The 20230-nt window shown below is 58.7% G+C and overlaps 2 protein-coding genes across 2 annotated transcripts in view; one reads left to right on the forward strand and one right to left on the reverse strand.

Annotated features, from left to right (window-relative positions):
- Positions 1 to 2631, forward strand: part of PRODH2 (proline dehydrogenase (oxidase) 2) — an 18807-nt gene extending 16176 nt beyond the window's left edge. The window contains exons 10-11 of the mRNA XM_011984873.1: positions 452 to 537; positions 2397 to 2631. Of these exons, the coding sequence (XP_011840263.1) occupies positions 452 to 537; positions 2397 to 2581 (271 nt within the window). The 3' untranslated portion in view covers positions 2582 to 2631. The remainder of the gene's footprint in view (positions 1 to 451; positions 538 to 2396) is intronic.
- Positions 2632 to 7238: 4607 nt separating this feature from the next.
- The window catches only part of ARHGAP33 (Rho GTPase activating protein 33), a 14771-nt gene continuing 1779 nt past the window's right edge, over positions 7239 to 20230 (reverse strand). Inside the window, exons 2-22 of the mRNA XM_011984846.1 lie at positions 18248 to 18345; positions 18082 to 18166; positions 17629 to 17709; positions 17388 to 17525; positions 16863 to 16955; positions 15647 to 15769; positions 15482 to 15559; positions 15332 to 15398; positions 15164 to 15226; positions 14915 to 15067; positions 14735 to 14837; positions 13489 to 13633; positions 13327 to 13409; positions 13136 to 13243; positions 11734 to 11879; positions 10943 to 11096; positions 10715 to 10860; positions 10566 to 10640; positions 8987 to 9646; positions 8497 to 8888; positions 7239 to 8412 (exon numbers count right to left, since the gene is read on the reverse strand). Of these exons, the coding sequence (XP_011840236.1) occupies positions 7627 to 8412; positions 8497 to 8888; positions 8987 to 9646; positions 10566 to 10640; positions 10715 to 10860; positions 10943 to 11096; positions 11734 to 11879; positions 13136 to 13243; positions 13327 to 13409; positions 13489 to 13633; positions 14735 to 14837; positions 14915 to 15067; positions 15164 to 15226; positions 15332 to 15398; positions 15482 to 15559; positions 15647 to 15769; positions 16863 to 16955 (3375 nt within the window). The 5' untranslated portion in view covers positions 17388 to 17525; positions 17629 to 17709; positions 18082 to 18166; positions 18248 to 18345 and the 3' untranslated portion in view covers positions 7239 to 7626. The remainder of the gene's footprint in view (positions 8413 to 8496; positions 8889 to 8986; positions 9647 to 10565; positions 10641 to 10714; positions 10861 to 10942; positions 11097 to 11733; positions 11880 to 13135; positions 13244 to 13326; positions 13410 to 13488; positions 13634 to 14734; positions 14838 to 14914; positions 15068 to 15163; positions 15227 to 15331; positions 15399 to 15481; positions 15560 to 15646; positions 15770 to 16862; positions 16956 to 17387; positions 17526 to 17628; positions 17710 to 18081; positions 18167 to 18247; positions 18346 to 20230) is intronic.

Genomic DNA, 20230 nt, shown 5'->3' on the forward strand with positions numbered 1-20230 from the left:
AAAAAAAAAAGCTGGGTGTGGTGGTGCACACCTGTAGTCCCAGCTATTCGGGAGGCTGAGGTGGAAGGATCACTTGAGCCCAGGAGGTTGAGGCTGCAGTGAGCAGTGCTTGAGCCACTGCACTCCAGCCTGGATAACAAAGCAAGACCCTACCTCTTAAAACAAATAAACACATTAACCCCTGCTATACCTGTAGGTCCTTATAGGTCCCAGATGGACAAGACGTCACCCCTTATTTGCTGGGGCATAAGGAGGTCTGAGAGCTCCAGGGAAGTGGCTGGGAGTCCCTGGGGGACCTTCAAGGAATGCAAAGGACTTATTATTATGTATCATTGAGTTTGGAAATACTTCAATATTTGAATTACTGGAGCTGCCATATGGGTGCTTAGTGACTGACTCTAAGCTCTAGATGCAGCCACGGTCTGGAGTGATGATGTGGTCTTTTCTGCAGCATGTGGGAGCTGGGCATTCCTCTGGACGGGACTGTCTGTTTCGGACAACTTCTGGGCATGTGTGACCACGTCTCTCTGGCACTGGGTATGTGAATGTCTCCCCCATCCCCACCAAGCCCCAGGCCTCACTCCCTCCCAGCCAGAGCCCTTCTCCTATTCCCAATCAAGGCCCAGCCTCCAGATCCTTCCAGAGAGATCTGTCATTCCAGTGTCTGCGGGCCTTCCCAGGCTGTGTCTCTGTGTCTGCCGTCTGTCATTTCTGCTGGTTCTTGATCATGGTGTATTATTTCTTGTGTGTTTTGCTATCTTTACTCCTTTTGCTCCTCAGAGCCTGACACCAGATAATTAACGTTTCCTTCTGCCAGGTGCTAAGCAGAACAAAATCACTTTATCCTAAATTCACAGCTTGAGTTTCTTGAGACACCCCACTGGTGCAAATTTGAACTACAAATACATAAGGGGGTTAACCCATAGCCCCAAGTTCGCAGAGGTGGATTTTTCTGTTTTGTTCCTTGATCTGTTTATGACCAAGACCATTTCCTGGGACTGGGGGAAGGTTGCAGTGTTGACTGTTTATTAGCTCTTACTCTGAGGGTGTAGTTTTTTGGGTTCTGGTTTAACTTGGGGAAGTTCTCCCTTATAACTCTCACCTCAGTCAGGCTTGAAGTCTGACTCAATGTCCTCCCAAAACTCTGTGAAGTCATCAAATAGCAGCTCGGTTTTGCTTTCAGGACAGAAGTGGCTTACTGTGTGTCCCTACTCTCTCTGGGTTCTCATTTTCTTATTTATTTATTTATCTATTTATTTATTTAGAGACAGAGTCTTGCTCCGTTACTCACGCTGGAGTCCAGTGGTGCCATCTTGGCTCACTGCAACCTTTGCCTCCTGGGTTCAAGCAATTTCTCCTGCCTCAGCCTCCTAAGTAGTTGGGACTACAGGCAGCTGCCACCATGCCTGGCTAATTTTTGTATTTTTAGTAGAGACAGGTTTCACCGTGTTGGCCAGGCTGGTCTCGAACTCTTGAACTCAGGTGATCTGCCCACCTCAGCCTCCCAAAGTGCTGGGATTACAGGCATGAGCCACCATACCTGGCCTCACTTTCTCTTGATTCTTGGATTAGTAAATTCCTTACTCTCTTGGCACCATTTTAATAACTAAGACTTTTTAAAATGCAGGCTGGATGCAGTGGATCACGCCTGTAATCCCAGCATTTTGGGAGGCCAAGGCATGAGGATCACTTGAGCTCAGGAGTTTGAGGCCAGCCAGGGCAATATAGTGAGATTCCACCTCTTCAAATAATAAGAACAATTAGCTGGGGCAGGGCGTAGTGGCTCACACCTGCAACCCCAGTACTTTGGGAGGCCAACGTGGGTGGATCACTTGAGGTCAGGAGTTCGAGACCACCCTGGCCAACATGGTGAAACTCCATCTCTACTAAAACTACAAAAATTGGCTGGGCATGGTGGTGCATGCCTGTAACCCAGCTACTGGGGAGGCTGAGGCAGGATAATCACTTGAACCCAGGAGGCGGAGGTTGTAGTGAGCTGAGATCATGCCACTGCACTCCAGCCTGGGCGACAGAGCCAGATTCTGTCTCAAAAACAAAATAAATAGGTCGGGTGCGGTGGCTCACGCCTGTAATCCCAGCACTCTGGGAGGCCGAGGCAGGCGGATCACCTGAGGTCAGGAGTTCGAGACCAGCCTGGCAAACATGGTAAGACCCCCGTCTCTACTAAAAATACAAAAATTAGCCAGGTATAGTGGCACACGCCTATAATCCCAGCCACTCAGGAGGCTGAAGCAGGAGGAGAATCACTTGAACCTGGGAGGCGGAGGTTGCAGTGAGCGGAGACTATGCCACTGCACTCCAGTCTGGGCAACAGAGTGAGACTCTGTCTCAGAAAAACACCAAAAATGAAAAAGCAAAACCCACTCTCCCTGCAGGGCAGGCCGGCTATGTAGTGTATAAGTCCATCCCCTATGGCTCCTTGGAGGAGGTAATCCCCTACCTGATCCGGAGGGCCCAGGAAAACCGGAGCGTGCTTCAGGGTGTCCGCAGGGAACAGGAGCTGCTCAGCCAAGAACTGTGGCGGCGGCTGCTGCCAGGACGCCGAAGGATACCCCACTAGCACCCCTGAGGGGGTCATGTGGTCAATAAAGGTCCTTAGGCACTGCCAAAGCTGCTGTCCTGCACTGACACCGCCTCCTTGTGGAAGGGCTCATCTTGACCTCAGCCAGTCCAAGCCAGGGGTTTTGCAATTCAAGAGAGAGCATTAGGCTGGGAGTGGTGGCTCTTGCCTATAATCCCAGTGCTTTGGGAGGCCAAGGTGGGAGGCTTCCTTCAGTCTAGGAGTTCGAGACCAGCCTGGGCAACATAGCAATATTCTTTCTCTATAAAAAATTAAATCAGTAAGGCATGGTGGTGCGTGCCTGTGGTCCCAGCTCAGGAGACTGAGGCAGGAGGATCACTTGAGCCCAGGGGTTTGAGGCTGCAGTGATCTATGACTGTATCCAGGCTGTTCTCCAGTCTGGGTGACAGAAAGAGACTGTATTTCAAAAAAAAAAAAAAAAAAAGATTGAGTGTGGTGACTCACACCTGTAATCCCAGCATTTTGGGAGGCTGAGGCGGGTGGCTCATGAGGTCAGGAGATCGAGACCATCCTGGCTAACACAGTGAAACCCCATCTCTACTAAAAATACAAAAAAAAAAAAAGCCAGGCATGGTGGTGGGCACCTGTAGTCCCAGCTTCTTGGGAGGCTGAGGCAGGAGAATGGCATGAATCCAGGAGGCAGAGCTTGCAGTGAGCTGAGATCATGCCACTGCACTCCAGCCTGGACAACAGAGCAAGACTCCGTCTCAAAAGAAAAGAGAAGAAAAAGATCGTTAGACACCCACTGAGAATAGTAAGGGCACTGATGGAGGACTAAGGAAGCCTCCCCCTCCTCTGAGGCAGCCCATCCTGGGTTGGGTCTGACCAGCGACTGATGCAGAACTTTCTTCATCCCAGGGGATGCCTAAAGGACGGGCACACATGGAGAGCAGACACCAAGGCACTGAAGTCAAGGGGCTTGGCCTAGGCCAAGTGGCCAGGGAGGGACAGAAGAAAGAGCCAAGTCATTCTGTCAGTTAATAAGCATTGAATGAAACTAAGCGCAGTGGCTCATGCCTGTAATCCCAGCACTTTGGGAGACCAAGGCAGGTGGATTGCTTGAGGTCAGGAGTTTGAGACCAGTCTGGGCAACATAGTGAAACCCCATATCTCAGAAAAGAAAGAAATTAGCCAGGCGCGGTGGCTAACACCTGTAATCCCAGCACTTTGGGAGGCTGAGGTAGATGGATCACGAGGTCAAGAGATCGAAACCATCCTGGCCAACGTGGTGAAACCCTGTCTCTACTAAAAATACAAAAATTAGCCTGGCGAGGTGGCACTTACCTGTAGTCCCAGCTACTTGGGAGGCTGAGGCAGGAGAATCGCTTCAACCTGGGAGGCGGAGGTTTCAGTGAGCCAAGATAGTGCCACTGCACTCCAGCCTGACAACAGAGCGAGACTCCACCTTAAAAAGAAAAAATTAGCTAGGTGTGGTGGGTGGCCTGTGCCTGTGGTCCCAGCTACTTGGGAGACTGAGGCAGGAGGTTGGCTTGAGCCCTGGAGGTGGAGGCTGGAGTGAACTGTGATCTCACCACTGCACACCAGCCCGGGCAACAGAGTGAGATCCTGTCTGAGAAGAACGCCAGGTACAGTGGTTCATGCCTGTAATCCCAGCACTTTGGGAGGCCAAGATGGGCAGAAGTCAGGAGTTGGAGGCCAGCCTGGTCAACATGGTGAAACCCCGTGTCTACTAAAAATACAAAAATTAGCTGGGCGTGGTGGTGTGAGCCTGTAATCCCAGCTGCTCGGGAGGCTGAGGTAGGAGAATTGCTTGAACCTGGGAGATGGAGGTTGCAGTGAGCCGAGATCGTGCCCCTGCACCCCAGCCTGGGCGACAGAGTGAGAATAAAAGCGCTGAATGAGGCCTCCTTTGAGCTAGGTTCTGGGGTGAACAAGGCTGTGAACACAACAGTGACAAGAACGACCCCAGGTCCTGCCTTACAGAGCTTAGTCCGGTGTGGGTAGACAGCCCCATCCTCAGACAGTGACAGGCCCGACTGGTCAGGGCGATGGGTCCCAGGCCGAGTCGCTGGGCTGTGTTGGGGAAGGGGGTGCTACTGCGCAGGCGCTGCGGGAGGCCACTGGGGCTCAAGCACCTCGGATTCCCACTCATACGGCGGCCGAATCACGTGGCAGTCACGTGGCGACCACTGTCTAGCCCAACGGTGAGTGCAAAGCCACCTGGACTGGGGGTCTGGGCCCAGAACTTTCCCAGAGCTTTCTGCTCCCACAGATTACTCTCAGACCCTTCCGCGAGCCCTCAAGCCCCTCCCACCGTGTCATTCTCTTCCGCGGCCCTCAGACCCCGCCCCCACCCGTTTAGCAAACCCTGTCCCCATTCCGCTGACCCCTTCCCCAGCCCCAGACACTGTCCTCAGAGCCCCCTTTCCCAGCCTGCAGACCCCACCCCTAACACACAGACACTTCCCTAGTCCTTAGTCCAGGCGTCCCACCCTCGGACCCTCGAACCGTCGGCAGATCCTGCCATCAGTGCCCTCTCCTCCTTCAGAGCCCGCCGGCTGCCCTCAGACCCCATCCACCCCGCGGACCCCACAGACGCTGTCCCCAGAGCCTTCCCACGACCCCTCTCACCACCTCTCAAATCCTAAACCACAGACGCCTCTTCCTCCCACCGCAGCCTTCAGAGCCTCCTCCCAAGCCCTTCGACTCCCTTCCCAGGCTCAAATTCTATCCTCGCAGCCCTTCTGCCACCCTGGCACGCCCGACCCCAGCCCTAAGCCCCCTCCCAGCCCTCCAATTGCCTTAGATCCCCCTCAGCTCTCAGTCTCCCTGCGACCCCAGACCTTCTGGTGTGTCGCCCTCCCAGAGCCACCCCCTTTTCTCATTCAGCCGCCTCCCTTCTCATCAGACCCCTCCTGAATCCCCTTCCCTTCTAGACTGCGCCCCCAAAACCCCCAGCCAACTCTGTCTTTATTGTTTTCTTGTCCCCAAAGTTCTGGTCCTTCACATCCCCCTTCCCTCATGAGACCCCCTAGCGGATCCCTGCCCGGGAACCAGACCCCACAGATGCCCTCACTGCCCTTTCGCTTCCCAGTGGAGCTGGGTTCCAAGAGGGATCTAGACACCCAGGTGGGCCGTCTGCACCATGTGGCTGTGGCGGGGGAGCCCAGGATGGGGCCCGGCCAGGCTCCTGCTGAGAGGTGAGGGCCTGGTTGCTGGTACATCTGTCGGGGCAGGATCAAGGAGCTGTATGGAAGGTGTGGCTTCAGTTGGCCAGTCAGCAGTGGTACCGAGCACTGACTGTGTCCCGAGCTCTGCGGTCCCTGATGGGGATTTAAGGGTGAACATGACCCTTGGACAGGGTGGACAGGTCCGCCCCGGGTCTGACCAACTGGTCTGTCCCCACAGAGAAAGTGTGCCGTGAAGTGGCTCACAGAGCCAAGACCACACCCAGGTGTGTGCCCCCTGTGATGTCCCCAGACCCCATCCCATTCCAGGTAGGAGCCAGGATGGGGCTGTGGGGGACCAAGGGAGCTGTAGGACACCTGGGCAACCCATGCCAGCTCTCTGCCATCCCTCTCTGCAGGCCCCAGAGACTCCTGAGGTCACAGGCCACAGCAGGGTGCAGCCTGGAGCTTGGGCAGCAGCTTGACTCTAGGCAGCAGCTCTGGGCCTAGCTCAGGCCCCAGCCCTAGGTCTGGCCACAGCCCCACAGCCAGGGTCAGCCTGCACTGCTGCCTGGAGCCCAGCCCAATAGTACAGATACCCCCAGAGCCTTGAACAACTGTCCCATTGCTAACCTGTGACTACCTCTGCCCGCCCTCCAGTAGTCACCAACCCCAAGTTCTCTGGCTGCCTCTCCTTTGACCAGGGAATTTTAGGGTCGCCCAACTGTCCCCTCACTCACCTGTGACCCTTAACCAACCCTGCTTCCCCCAGGGCCCTTCCCTGCACTCCACCTCCAGCCTCCAGGACTCAGCCTCCCTGCTGGGGACCCAGAGCTCTATGGAGCAGTTTGAGGAAGCTCTCAGCCAAGATTCCAGCCCTGCAGGGGCTGCTGTGGCACACACACAGGGTTACTCTGCTGGAGCCCCAGCCCTATGAGCCCATCCCCAGCCTGCTGACCCACAGGGAGGCTTCCCACACATTGGGAGGCTGCTGGAAGGCCACGAGGGCAGGCTAAGCAGGGGACCCCGAGCCCAGTCTGTGCCCCATCCGCCCTCCCAGGCCCGCTGGAGCGCCATGGCTACCAGGTGGCATCTCCAGCCTTCTCTCCTGCAGGCACCCGCTACTGAGCTGACTGGAGAAGGTCTCTTCTCCAGCCTGCAGAAGTGAGACCTGAGGCCTCGGATGGGAGGACCCTGGGTAACCCTAGGTCTTTATCCCTGAGGTAACCCTAGGTCTGCCTGTGCCCCACTGCTTCCCAGGATGGACCTGCTGGAGATCATAGCAGAGCTGCAAAAAGGATGTCAGCTTGGAGAAAAGCCCAGCCTGAGCCCCACTCCTGACCTAGACTCCCAGGGTGCCCATGGTTCCCGCTCTGCGGATACCACCTCTTAGAGGCTCCCAGGAGTAACTCCTGCCTTGGTGCCTCCCCAGAAGGAAATAGACTGATAGAGCGCCCCCTCTGTCTGTCTTCACTCACTGAGTTTGGCCCCAGCACGACTTCAGCAGCCACATTTTCACCATTTTATTCATTAATGTTGTCAGATGGTTTAGTGGGGCATGTGGGGAAGGAAGGGTAGGAGTTGTCCCCCCATCCCCGTGCACAGGTCAGGACATGCTGGGGGCTCCTGGAGGGAGAGGAGGATGGGGTCAGCCTAGCCCCCCCACCCCAGATTTGTGCAAGGGCCCCCAGGATGGAGGGGGGGGGATGGGCGGACCCTTCAGTCCAGGGTAGGGAAGCTGGGATTACAGGTTAGGGACCCACATCAGAAGCAAGTTACAAAGTTAGAAACCTGGGGTAGTGGTCGGGGCTCAAGAAAATACAAAACAAGGGATTTGGTTGAGCCAAGATCCAGTAGGGGTGAAGGGAAGGAAGGACGGCCCCTCCCAGCTGGTGCTCAGCAGTAGCTTCGGGTCTGGCCCTCAGAGTGGAGGGACCAGCTGGGAGTGGGGTAAGGGGGTGGGGGACCAGCCCCCTCCCCTCTTTGCCCTCCATTTCTGTACAAGGACCCTCGGTGGAGCTCGCCCCCCCTTCCATAGGCTGGCGGGGCTGCCCTGTAGAGCAGGAGAGGCTCAGGGGGGCCCCAGGGACCCGGCACCCTATGAGGGGTACGGGGGCCCCAGGGTGCCCGTTGTTTCTGGGGAAGGCGGGGGACTGGGGGACCAGGATCTGAACGGCTTCGGGGGTGGGCAGGAGGGGAAGAGGAGGAGGAAGAGGCAGGTGAGGGACCTCTGGGCCCTAGGGCTAGGTTGACATAGAGGGGCTCAGGCGGTGTGGGGCGCCGAGCAGGGTGCTGGGGGGCTGAGTAGCCAAGGTGGTCAGGGGGAAAGCAGGAGGGGGCTGGCGGGTAGCTGAGCAGGAAGTCAGGGGACCTATGGAGTGGGGGCGATTGGCCAAGCATGCCATAGGAGGCATTGAGCCTGTCGGGGGGCATGGAGCGAAAGGGACTCCAGGAGCGGGTAGGGCCAGAATAGGGGGACCCCTCACCTGCCCCGATCTCATAGTACAGGTTCTCTCCCCTGTCGAGTGGTGCAGGGGGGCCCAGGGAGCTCCTCCAGACCGGGGCTGGGGAACTGGGCTGGAAGGATGGGGGGCCCAGGGGGTACAAGCCTGGCTTGGGGACCCCGAGGAAGGGTGGCAGGCACTCCCTGGGGGCTGGGGAGAAGAAGCCGGGGGTAGGAACCTGTGAGGGGACAGAACATGGGGACTGGGCTGCTGCCTCTGGCGCATCCCTGCCCCCCCCACCTGCCCTGAGCTGGGCACTGACCTGGGCAGGGCCTCGGAGTCCTCTCCTTGAGGTCCCCATGGGCCGCTGGCTCCTCAGCAGGCTCCCATCGCTTTGTTGCCTTGGTAAGTAGGATGGGGGTCCCGGGACCCAGACACTCGGATGGGCTAGGGAGTTGGGAGGTGGCCCACTCCCTGAGGTCCCTGGGGGCTCCCCACCCACCTCCAGAGACAGCGACCGGCGGAAGGGGGATCGGGGAGCAGGTGGGGTGCCCCCACACTCCTGCTGGCTCTGTTGCTCGGCCACCTGCTGAGCCCGCTCAGCCAGGGCCAGGGCCATGAGGCGCGCTGGGTTCTTGGGGGGCGGGGGTGGGGCACCCCCAGGGCGCAGGAGAGACAGGGGAGGGGGTGGCAATGGTGACTCCATATCAGGACCTATATAAATGAATGGAGAGGGGTTCAGCTGGGGCCAGGCCCTCAGGGTCAGTGAGAGCAGGCGGGGACAGGGGTGGGGTAGGCCGAGCAGGACTCACCCAGTGGGCCCTGAGCTCCCCGGAGCTTGCTGCACATCTCCTGCTGGCAGGCGTCAGTCAGCGGGGCCTCGGCTCCACGCAGCAGCAGGGGTATGAGATGGGGGCGCAGGCTCCGGCCAGGGCTGAGAGCTGGTGTTGGGGTGGCTGAGGCAGGTGCTCCCCCAGCCCCCAGCAGTTCTAGGACAGCGGGTGGCACTGATACAGCCAGGGGCTCTGAGATGTCCAGGGCAGCGGGCGAGGCAGGGCTGGTGGGCCCTCGGGGCGAGATGGCCTGGGGGGTCACCCTGGGTGGGAAGGCAGAGGCAGGGGCGGGGGGTGCTGGGCTGGCGGGAGGTGCGGGATCCCCTGGGGTGGGGCTGCTGCAGCGGAAGGTTAAGGGATCAAAGTCCAGCCCCCGGAGTCCCTCCAGGCAGCGGGGTGGGCTGAAGTCCAGCTCATCACCATCATCTAGCCAGGCTGAGGTACGGTGTGAGGGGGACCCAGAGAGTGCCCCCAGCCCAGCTGCTGAGGACTCAGAGGATGAAGAGGAGGACTCCGAGGAGGAGGACTCAGAGGAGGAGGACGAGGACAGGCTCTCGCAGGAGCCAGCAGGTGCTGGGCCCACGGGGAAAGCGTCGCTGCTGGAGTGGGGTCGCCGCAGCCTGTGCAGCCTCTGGAGGCCTGGAGGGTGGAGTCAGTGAGACCATCCCTGAGAACAGGGCGCACAGCCCCACAGAAAGCTGGGGAAAGGACATGAAGAGGCACCTCCCCAGAGAGTGCCACAGTAGCTGTGAAGCCAGGAAAAGCTGTTTCAGATTCACGGTGGAGACCATGAAGAGGACACTTCCGGCCCAAAGCACGAAGGTCCTGTGGCCGCCCCACAGGCTGTGGGCACGAGACCAACAGATTCACACACAGCTGCTGAGCCGGCAGGACAGTGCCTGTGCTCCTGGGTACATGGGAGGGCAGTACCCCAGGAGTGTGAGGACAGCGCGGTGGTTCAGAAGAGCCCCCAGAGGCATGGCTGGGTGGGATGGATAAGCAGCCCCTGGCAGAGGCCGGAAAGCGGCACCCAGCAGCGCGGCAGGCTGTGAGGTAGCGATGGGGAAAAAGCCAAGCGCGGTGCCCCTTTCTTATGACACCCTTTAAATAAAGTTTCCAAAATGACTAGAACTGAGCAGTATGATCCTTCCACACACACCTGTGTATGATCAAACCTGGAAAGCAAGGGCAGGGTAGTCTGCAAATTGAGAGGATGCCTCCAGTGGGGAGGAACTTGAAGGGGAGAAGGAATGGAGCTGCTTTAGTTCTAGGCTGGTGGGTTCATGGATGTCCATAATGTTATTTAAAAATGTTCAACAGGAATAATAAAGACTTTTTAAAGGGCCTGTCATGGACCAATAAGTTAAGTTTTGGTGTGTGATGCACCAAAGGTGATACTGTATCCAACTCATTGTACATAAAGGCCAGGTTAAAATTTTCAAAAGCCCCAGGACCCCCAAATGTGAAGTACAAAATTTGGAGGCCAAACAAGGGCCCCAATTCCTCCTGGCTCCACTTGGGCGCAGATAGTGACCCCCCACTTCCCCTCCTTGCTCACCAGCCCCGCTGGCCTGCGATGACAGAGACTCCTCGCTCTTGGCAGATCTCAGTGTGACGGTGTCGGGTCTGCCGCCTGCAGGAGACGAAGAGGTAGGAGGGCACTCCAGCGACCACCGCTGCCCACCAGCCCATGGCCCAGCCTCTCACCTGAAGGCTGCGGTGGGGCGCGGGTGCCCCCCAGCCAGGGCAGGGGCTTCTTTCGAGGGACACTGGGGCCTCGGCCCAGTGCAAAGAACGTCTTCCAGCTGCTGCCCCCTGGCTTCCGCTGTTTCTCCCCTCTCTCCCCTTTCCTCCTGCGGTTTGGGGGAGAAATGGCAGGTCGTCTGAGGAACTAGGCCTCCACCTGCCCCTCACCACCCCCAGCATCCCACTCACCTTTCCGCAGGTGAGGCGGGGGTCTTGGGAGTTGTGGGCTCTGTGGGCATCCCCAGCCGGCCCTGCGTGCGCGCCTGGGCTTCCTCCAGCGTCAGCAGGCGGGTGGAGGGGCAGCTGCCCGCGAGGGACTTGGGCCTGGGGAGCAGGCATCGGCCTGGGGAGTGTGGAAAGGGGGCACCTGTCAGCTCTGGGGCCGCCCAAGGCCACAGGCAAAGCCAAGCGCCACAGCCCAAGCCCCGGCCCCGCAGCATGCCCACCCGGGCTGGCAAGGCAGGGGGCCGGGGCGGATCAGGAGGGAGCGGGCGGGCAGCAGGCAGGTGGGAGGAGGGCGGGGCAGGACGAGCTGATGAGGAGGCAGCTCCCGGCAGCCAGCGAGGGCAGCGGCTCTGGCTTCAGTTACCTCGGGCCAGAGGGCCCTCCGACGAGCAGAGTCCTGACTGGGCTGGGGTCCGGGGCAGGGCGGGGAGTCTGGGCGGGGCCGGGGAGGGGTCAAGTCTGGGGACCTCCCACCTCCTCCCAGGTGGACCCATGGCCCCAAGCGCCCCCAGGAGCTACAAGGGGTGAAGGAAGAGCGGCGTCCGGGCCAAGAGGTGGGAATCCTGAGCGGAGGAGCTGAAATGAGAAGGAGGGGGGGCGCGGGGAGGGAGAGGCCGGGGCGGGGTCCTCAAGGAGCCGGGAGGGAGGCCCAGCTTCAGTGGGGTGGGAATGGGACTGGGAGCCCACCTGCCCTCCCTCTGCAGCCCTGACCGTGGTGGGCAGTAGCCAGGACCTCAGCGGGTGGGAGGGCATACCTGCAGGGTCGAGGCCAGCGGAGGTGAAGGTGTCGCTGAACAGGACGTCCACGTGGGTGAGCAGAAACTCCACCACCACCGACTGCACCCGCACTTCCCGGAACGCCGCGGCACCACCCATTCCCACTGACTCCAGCTCCATGGACCTGGATGGGAGGAGCAGGAGGGAGGCCGGGTGCCTTGAGCCCAGCCAGCAGGTTCTGGCAGGGCAATGTGGGGAGCCAGTGGAGGCAGTGACTGTCTATTCAATACCTCTGATCTTCTCAAACTGATCACACCTCGCTAGGCTCTCAACCTTCCCCCAGAGCCGCCCCTCCTGCCTTCCCCATCTCAGTCAGTGTGGTTCTTCCTGTGGCTCAGTCTGTCACCCCCTCCACTGCCCCATCTGGCCCAGCCTCTGTCTTCCCCAGCCTGGACATCCCAGAGCCTCCTTCCTGGCCTCCTGCTACGGTCCCCACCTGCAGCCAGAGGGATCCTGGGACCACCTGAGTCCCATCAGGGCCTACCTGGCTCAGAGCCCTGCCCTGGCTGCACCTCGCTCCAGGCAAGAGCAAAGTCTTCACTGTGACCCATGACCTGTGAGTCACCCCTGTCTGGTCTCTGTCACCTCTCTGACCTCATCATCTCCTCTCCTTCAACCCCTCACTCACTCAGCTCCAGCCACACCAGCCTCCCTGCGGCTCCTTCAACGCACCAGGCACCAGCCCAGGCCCAGATGTCTGCACCTGCCGTTCCCTCAACCTGGCACTCCCCAGATGCACCCCCAGGGCCCTCCCTCATCCTCTGCAGGTCTTGACTCAAATGTTGCCTTATTAGTGCAGTCTTCCTCACCCACTTTATTCAAAACTGTACACTCTCTTCTCTGTACCCCTGGCCTTTCTCATTTATTTTTCTCCATCCATCATATGCCCGCCCTCTGACATATCACCTTTTTTACTTGATTATGTATCTGTGCCCCCAGGAGAATGTGAACTCCTGCAGGGCAGAGATCATGCCTGTCTCGTTCACCATCAAGTCCTCCAGGCTTATTCTGCTGCTGGCCACAGAAGACCTGCCAAAACCTCCCTTGCCACCCTCACTAAAAACCTCACACTGCCCTGACCCTGCACACTGCCCTTCCCTCCTCCTCTCTCCTCCTCAGCACTCATCACCATCAGACCTTACTCTGTATTTTCCTGTTGATGTTCATGGTCCATCTCCTCCATGAGAACATGAGTCCCAGGAGGACAGGGCCGTGCTCCGTGCTGTGTCCCCAGTGCTGGGGATGGGGCCAGGTCCACGGAAGGTATTTGATAGACATGTATTCATGTATTCAATGAATAAACAAAAGAAAAGCTGGGTGGGTTCCTGGCGTGGTTTTGGGGAAAGACCTGAGGGGTGGGCAGGCGAGCAAGCAGCTCACCGTAGCAGGTTGGGTGCCCAGACAATGGCCAGGTTGCGGGCATGCATGCTGGTGTTAGCACTGTGTCTCGCCATGCGGGCCAGGTGCCTCAGCAGGTACTCCAGGGTCCTGGGGGTGGGAGCAGAGGGGGACACCTGAGCCTCAACCCCCTTGGAATCCCACCAAGTCCCACCCCGCCCCTCCTGGTTTACCTGTAATGTGGCGGGGGCAACTGCTGGATGACATCGTGTACCCGCACCAGACGCTCCTCCTCCCCAGGCACTGACATGGCCTCCTGAGATGGTGGGTGGGTGTGATGAGGATTGGGTCAGAGGCGTCCCGGCCCCCTCCGTCCCGCCAGCTCCCTTACTCACACTGAATTTCCCATAGAGCTGGTAGGTGAGCAGAGGGTTCGGAAGTTCTCGGAAGTAGAGCTTGCAGAGGGAGGACACGCTGTGGATGTCCTGCAGGAAGGCGGGGCCAGACAGCTCTGGGATCCTCTCGCTGTCAAACTCATGCCTGAGACCACCATGTCAAGGAGGAGGAAGATCCAGGTCAGAGGGGCTCACTCACCTGGCCGTGCTCCCCCTGCCCCTACCCCCAAGTGCCTGCAGGTGGATGGAACCCTCTTCCCCAGGTCCTACACTGGGCTCTTCAGAGGCAGAACCTTACTGAACTCCCCAGCAAGCCTGTGTGGCAAAAGAGAAGGGTGCTGCATTTACAGAGGAGGATGCTGAGGCTCAGGCAGATGTGCCTCTGCCTGCAGCTACCCAAGACTGACTGACTCCAGAGCATGAGCAGCTCCTGCCAAGCAGCCGCCATTCTCCTGGCTGTAAGAGGGCACTGGAAAATGTGGACAAAATCCCAGCACCCTGCTGCTCCCAGTTCTCTGGTGGGGCCCCACTGCCTGTGGTAAAGTCTCCCACCCACTGCCACTTCTTGCTCCCTCTAGGTACCCCCGCAGGCTTCAAGCACTCCCCTCTCAGCCTCCTGCAGGCCAAGATCTCGCCTGGCTCCTCCCCACTTCTAGACCCCGCCCTGGCTCAGAGCCCTCCTGCGGTTCCCCCTTCACTTATAGTACAAGCCAAAACCCTAACATGAAGGCTTTGCCTGCACTGGCATGGGGACTCCTTGGCCATGGCCTCCTGTCGCTGTTCCCTTTGCCCCGCTGCTCCCTCTGCATGGCCTGCCCCTCCCCGCCTTCAGGCTCTCAAATGAGGTGGCTCTGCCCTTGCCATCCAAAACTGCAGGCCTCCCTCCTGGCTCCTCATCGCCATCCTCCTACCCCAGTCTGTTTTCCTCCACAGAACCTGTCATCTTCTGGTGAACTCTATCCCTCCCCTGTTTGTCTCTTCCTCTAGCCTGTGGGCCCTGTGAGGGCAGGCGTTTCTGGCTGTCTCACTCACTGCTGTGTCCCCAGTGCCTGGCACGTGGCAGGTGCTCGGTGAAGACAGAGTCCTCGCTTAGATTGTGAACTCTACTCTCAAGAGAGCTGTCCCTGACCCCAGCCTTGATCCTGCAACTCCTGACTCCTGGTAACTGTGTCCCCAGCATGCGGCACGGGGCTGGAGTGGAGGTGCTGGTGCCTGTGGAAGGACAGGGTTGGCTAAGGGCCCTCACCGAAGCCTCTGGATGTTGGAAGACACGCCTGATAGCCGGTAGATCCCATCCACCACCCCGTGGGCCTCAATGAACTCGGAGCAGCAGCGCAGCACCTGGGGCACTGAGAGAAAGCAAGGTCAGGGCTGGGTGGGCCGCAGCCCTGGTGTGACGGGTGGGGTGGGTGGGCCCAGGCCTCACCATCCTGGCCTGAGTTGCTGAGGTGTTCGCCAAGATCGCAGCCAAACACCCTCTGTCGCAGGATTCCCCGCTGCCGCAGCCGCTGCCGAGAAGGGCGGGAGCGCATGAAGGTGCGGAGCAGGCCGGCCAGCTTCCCACGAGGCCGCGGCACAGCTGTCGGGGCAAAGGGCAAAGGCAGGCCTTGTGGGGTCAGCATGGCCAGGGGCCTGGCGGGGCAGGGGCAGGGATCTGGCAGCCTGTTTCTATTACCTGAGGTCAGAGACGAGATACCCTGGGGAGCCGGGATGCCACAGGGGGGGCCATCGGCATCTGCTGGGCAAACAATCGGGGGGAAGGGATGAGTGGGAGGCAAAAGACGCAGGAAGCCCCACTTTTCCCCACCCCTCCTCACCCCTCCTGTCTGTCCATGGCACTTACCCGCCTTCAGGCCCGGACCTGGTCGCTCTGTGAAGAGTTCCACACACTCACTGGGGAAGAACCCAACCTGAGGAAGGTCAGGGTCAGTGGCTGGGCCACCCCAGTTGGCAGGTGCCCTAGCCCCACCTGTCCGCACCCAGCTGGACTCACCTGGAAGCCTCGCTTGCCCCGCCACCAGCTCCGATCCTCCGTGGGTGGCATGTCGATCACCGAGACAATGTCTCCCACCTGGGAGGGGGCGGGCGGGAGGAGAAGGGTCAGAAGGAGCAGGGGGTGTGGGGAGCCCAGGTGCAGTCTGCTTCCCCACAGCCTCACCTCAAAGGACAGCTCATCTGGTGCCTGGGCCGTGTACCGTTTGATCACGTGGGCGGCCGCCACTGCAGGGATATTGAGTGACGCCTCCTCACTGAGGAGCAGTCGCCGGCCGTGATTGTCCAGCTGAAATGGAGGTGGGATGTGGCAAGGACAGGTCAGGAGACGGTGTTAGTACAGGCATACCAAGCTCCTCCAAGCCCGGCGAGGCCACTGCCTGTCCCCTGCCAAGAGCCCCTGTCACACAGAGCTATTGGTCAAACACCTAAATTCCTGTTTGTAGGGATGCAGCCCTGGCACCCTCTGGGGGTAGGGAAACCTCTAAGACAAACCCCTTTATTTCCCCTCACATGTCCCAGGATTCTCCCACCCGAAGGCTTCCCCACCTGAAGGCTTCCCCATCCAGCTCTGCACCTTCATCCTCCACAGCAGATACCGCATGGTTGCCGTCTAAAAACCCTCTGTGCTGGGCGTGGTGGCACACGCCTGTAATCCCAGCACTTTGGGAGGGCGAGGCTAGAGAATCGCTTGAGCCCAGGAGGTTAAGACCAGTCTGGTCAACAAAGCAAGACTCTGTCTCTACAAAACATTTTTTAAAAAAAAATTAGCCAGAGGCCAGGCACAGTGGCTCACACCTATAATCCCAACACTTTAGGAGGCTGAGGTGGGCAGATCACCTGAGGTCGGGAGTTCGAGACCAGTCTGACCAACATGGAGAAACCCTATCTCTACTAAAAATACAAAATTAGCCAGGCGTGGTGGCACATGCCTGTAATCCCAGCTACTCAGGAGGCTGAGGCAGGAGAATCACTTGAACCTGGGAGGCAGAGGTTGCGGTGAGCGAGATCATGCCACTGCACTCCAGCCTGGGCAACAAAAGTGAAACTCTGTCTCAAAAACAAAAGAAAAAAAAAAAACCCTTCTGGTTTAAGCCACTCATAGCCAGGTGTTCTGTGAGTTACAGCCCAACCCATTTCTAACTGATATACATTTAAATCCTTGTATCCTCACAGCCGAACACCTGCTAACACACACACGTGCACACACACACTCATACACATTCTCTCACAGGCATGCGCCCACACAGACACTAAAATATCAATGCCTCCTCCACTCTGGCTCCTTTCTTTTCTATGCCCACACACACTCCCAGGCTGGTTCTCGCCCCTCAGACACCCCCTCACCCACTCTGAACTCCAAGCCCCCTGCCCAGGCCCACCTCCATCCAGGTGAGCACAGGCCCGCAGTTGAGGTTACTGTCCACCAGTCCTGACAGGGTCTCCAGGTACTGCAGTAGCAGTGGCACCAGCATCTGGGGGCAGGTTGTCAGGGTGGGCCTCTGTGAGTGGACGTGAAAGAGCCCACTGCCCTCCCACACTGCCCTAGCTTGCCTCTGGGCTGAAGTTCATCCTGAACGCACGGGTGCTGCTCAGCTGTTAGGTACTGAGACATGGGCATATGAATGAATAAGTAGGCTGGGCCAAGCTCTTGAGTGCCCTGGTTGGTATGACCATGGTGACCCTCCCATGGAACCCCCTGGAACTCCCCATGATCCTAAAACTTAGTGAAGCTAAATGTAGCAGAAGCCTACTACATTTCTAAGGTTTCTCCATTCATTCAGATTGGTTGGGACTTGGGCCATACCAGTATTTAAATATTTTTCTATCCTGCTGCCTTGATGATTTCACACACTGTGGATGAGGATATACTCACGAGGCAGGGGCTGAGACAACAAGCAGGTTACCTGGGCAGCCCTGGCACCCTCGGGGGGCGGGGGAAGCTCCGGAAGGCAGGAGAACCTCCGGTCAAATATGCACCGGTGGAGGTGGGCATCCAGGGAACGAAAGTCATCGTAACTCCGGAGAACCGGCCAGGAACGGCCCTGTGGGAGCAAAGGGACAGAAGGGAGCAGGGGCCCCATGACACCGAGCTGAGGACTACCGCGGCCAGTCTCCCAGGCTAGATGAGAGGTGGGGTGGCCTCACCTGACAGGTCACCTGCACCCCGAACACCAGCTCATTCTCTCCAGAGAGGCTGGGCCCTTCACGGTCTGGAGACAGCAGGAGCTGCAGAGGGAAAGCAAGGCCCAGGTGGACTTTTGTCCCATTTCCTGACCTCCCTGGGATGGCACTCTCTAGGGATGGGTTTGTGTCCCCTTTCTGGACCTCCCCGAGGACAGGGCCTGGTGATGTGCTGGTCCCTGGCACAGAGCAGATACCTAACAAAAGTTGTCGTTGAATGAATAAAAGAACAAATGGATGAATGAATGAGCAGCTCTCCCCATCTGCTGTGGCTCCTGCAACTTTTGCTACTGACTGCTCAGATGCATGCAGCAGCCAGTCACAGGGACAGGTTTCAGAAGCACAGCAGCTGATATCATTGCAAGGTTGCGTAGGATATTGTCTTCCCTCCTGGGTGCAAATGCAAAGCCCCCATACCTGAATGTGGCCAAAGTCGACGTTCTCGTAGTGGAAATGGGCGCAGTCAGCCAGCCGCGGGAAGGGGCCTCGAGGAGCTGAGAGCCTGGGAGACAGGGGATGCGTCACTAGCAGCTCCTTGAGCCTCCCCAGCTCCTAGCTGAGCCCTTTCCTCCCTCACCCTCACCTCTTCCCAGGCTTCCCCTTCACACTGGGCCCCCCAGCGGTGGGTAGGGGCTGTACCGAGCCCTCCCCTGGGCCATCCAGGCTGTCAGTGCTGCGTGCCTGTAGAGCAGAGAGAAGAATCAGAGGCCCCCAGAGATGGGAGCAAAGAGACAACGAGAGCATTGTTATCTGGCAGCACAGGGCCCAGAGCCTGGGGCGCTCCACACACCGCCCTGAGCGTGAAGCAGGAGGGCAGGTCGGGGGAGGTTAGGGCTGGGCTGAGGACAGGACTGCTTCTTCATGTGTGATCTGGGGTGGTGGACTGGAGAAGCAGGGACCAGACGTGAGGCAGGGCAACAGGACGGAGAGCATGCTGGTCCTATCTCTCCCTGCTGAAAATCCTTCCATAGCCCCTGCAGAGTACAGTGACCTCCTACCACTGTCTGGACAATCACGGCTCCCATCTCATCAGCCTTCCTGCTTCCAGCCTCTCCCCTCCTGCCAGCTTTTCCGCAACAGCCTGGATTGTTTTCAGAAAACACAAATCTAGCTCTGTTTCTCCACAGATCCTGGGCCTTCAATGACTCCCTGTTGTCTTCAAGATGAAGTCTGAATTCTCTGGTCTGATAATCGAGACTTCCCTGAGCTGATTTCTGTTTACCTCTCCAGTCCCATCTCTTTCCATTGCCCCCGCTCGCAGAGCTCTTGAACTTCTAAGAGTCCAAAACAAGCACCCTCTTCGCATTTCCTTCTAGGCCTTTGCAAAGGCTGTTCACTCAACCTGGAACACTTGCCCCACCTTTCCCTGGAGTACATTCACCTCATTCCCACCCCTTAGGTCCCAACTCACATGTGCCCTCCTCCAAGAAGTTCTCCCTGACCCTTCAGGCTATGCCTGGCATCTCTTCTGGACTCTCTCCATCCCCTGAAGTTCCCCCATCCCAGGTTCCATGCCTCGACCTGAGCTTCTCCCTTTACAGCTCTGATCACTCTGAGATGGCACTGGTGGTGACAAGTTCATCTCTCTCATTGGACTATGACTGGCCTCCCAGAAGGAGGGCCCCAGACTGAGCTCCCCAGCATACAGCCAGGCATGGAGTTGATGTTCAGACAAGATTGTTCCTGATTATTTTCTGGGTCCCCAGTGCCAGCCCAGTCGCACAGCAGGGGCTGGGTAAAATCTCATGAATAAATTAACCAGCTGCCAGACAGATTCACCAGACTGGGCTGTAGCATCTCCCTCCTCCATGTCCCTGCAACCCCGAGTCACCCTCAGGGTCTCACCCTCAGGGTCTTTCCCCCTCCAGCCCATGAGGTTCCCCAAGGCAGGATGGGAGCTGACTCTCTCTGTGCCTGGAGCATGGAGCCTGCACAGAGGCGGTCTCAGTGAATGTCTGCTAAGTGAGGGAATGAATGGATGAATGAGCGGGAGCAGCATGGTGAGAGAGGGAGATGGTGGGGGAGGGGGATGAGGACAAGGAGATGGAGCGGACCGAGGATCAAGGGAGGTAGAGTGCTGGCCTGTTGGGGTGGAGTAAGGAGGGAGTGGCTGGAGAGATGAGGCAAAGGCTCAGACTGATGCTGGGCGGGGGGGATTGAGAGGAACCAGGATGGGGTGAAAATGAGGGAGAAGGAGAAGAAAAGGGTCAGGCTGGGGATGGAGCGGGTGGGGGTGGGGCCAGGAATGAGAAAGGGGCTGTGGGGAGGAGGAGGGGGCTCCGCCGGGGAGGGCTGAGGGCTGGCAGAAGGATGCCGAGGAAGGTGCTGGGATGGGGGCTGGGGAAAGACCCAGGAGCCTCAGGAGGCCTCTTCGGGGGCCACTTGGGTAGCGCGGGTCTCTTCCTGAACCAGCCCCGCCTCCTCCCAGCCCGGGCCCTAGGTCCCTGTCACCCCATCCAGGGCGTGGAAGAAGGGGATGCGCGCTGAGGGGGCGGGGTCGAGGTACGGGCTGGGACCCGGGATGGGGCCGCAGGACTGGAGGGACCACGGCTGAGCACAGGCCGCG

The sequence above is a fragment of the Mandrillus leucophaeus genome, unplaced genomic scaffold, assembly GCF_000951045.1.
Source record: "Mandrillus leucophaeus isolate KB7577 unplaced genomic scaffold, Mleu.le_1.0 Scaffold274, whole genome shotgun sequence".
Taxonomy (NCBI): domain Eukaryota; kingdom Metazoa; phylum Chordata; class Mammalia; order Primates; family Cercopithecidae; genus Mandrillus; species Mandrillus leucophaeus.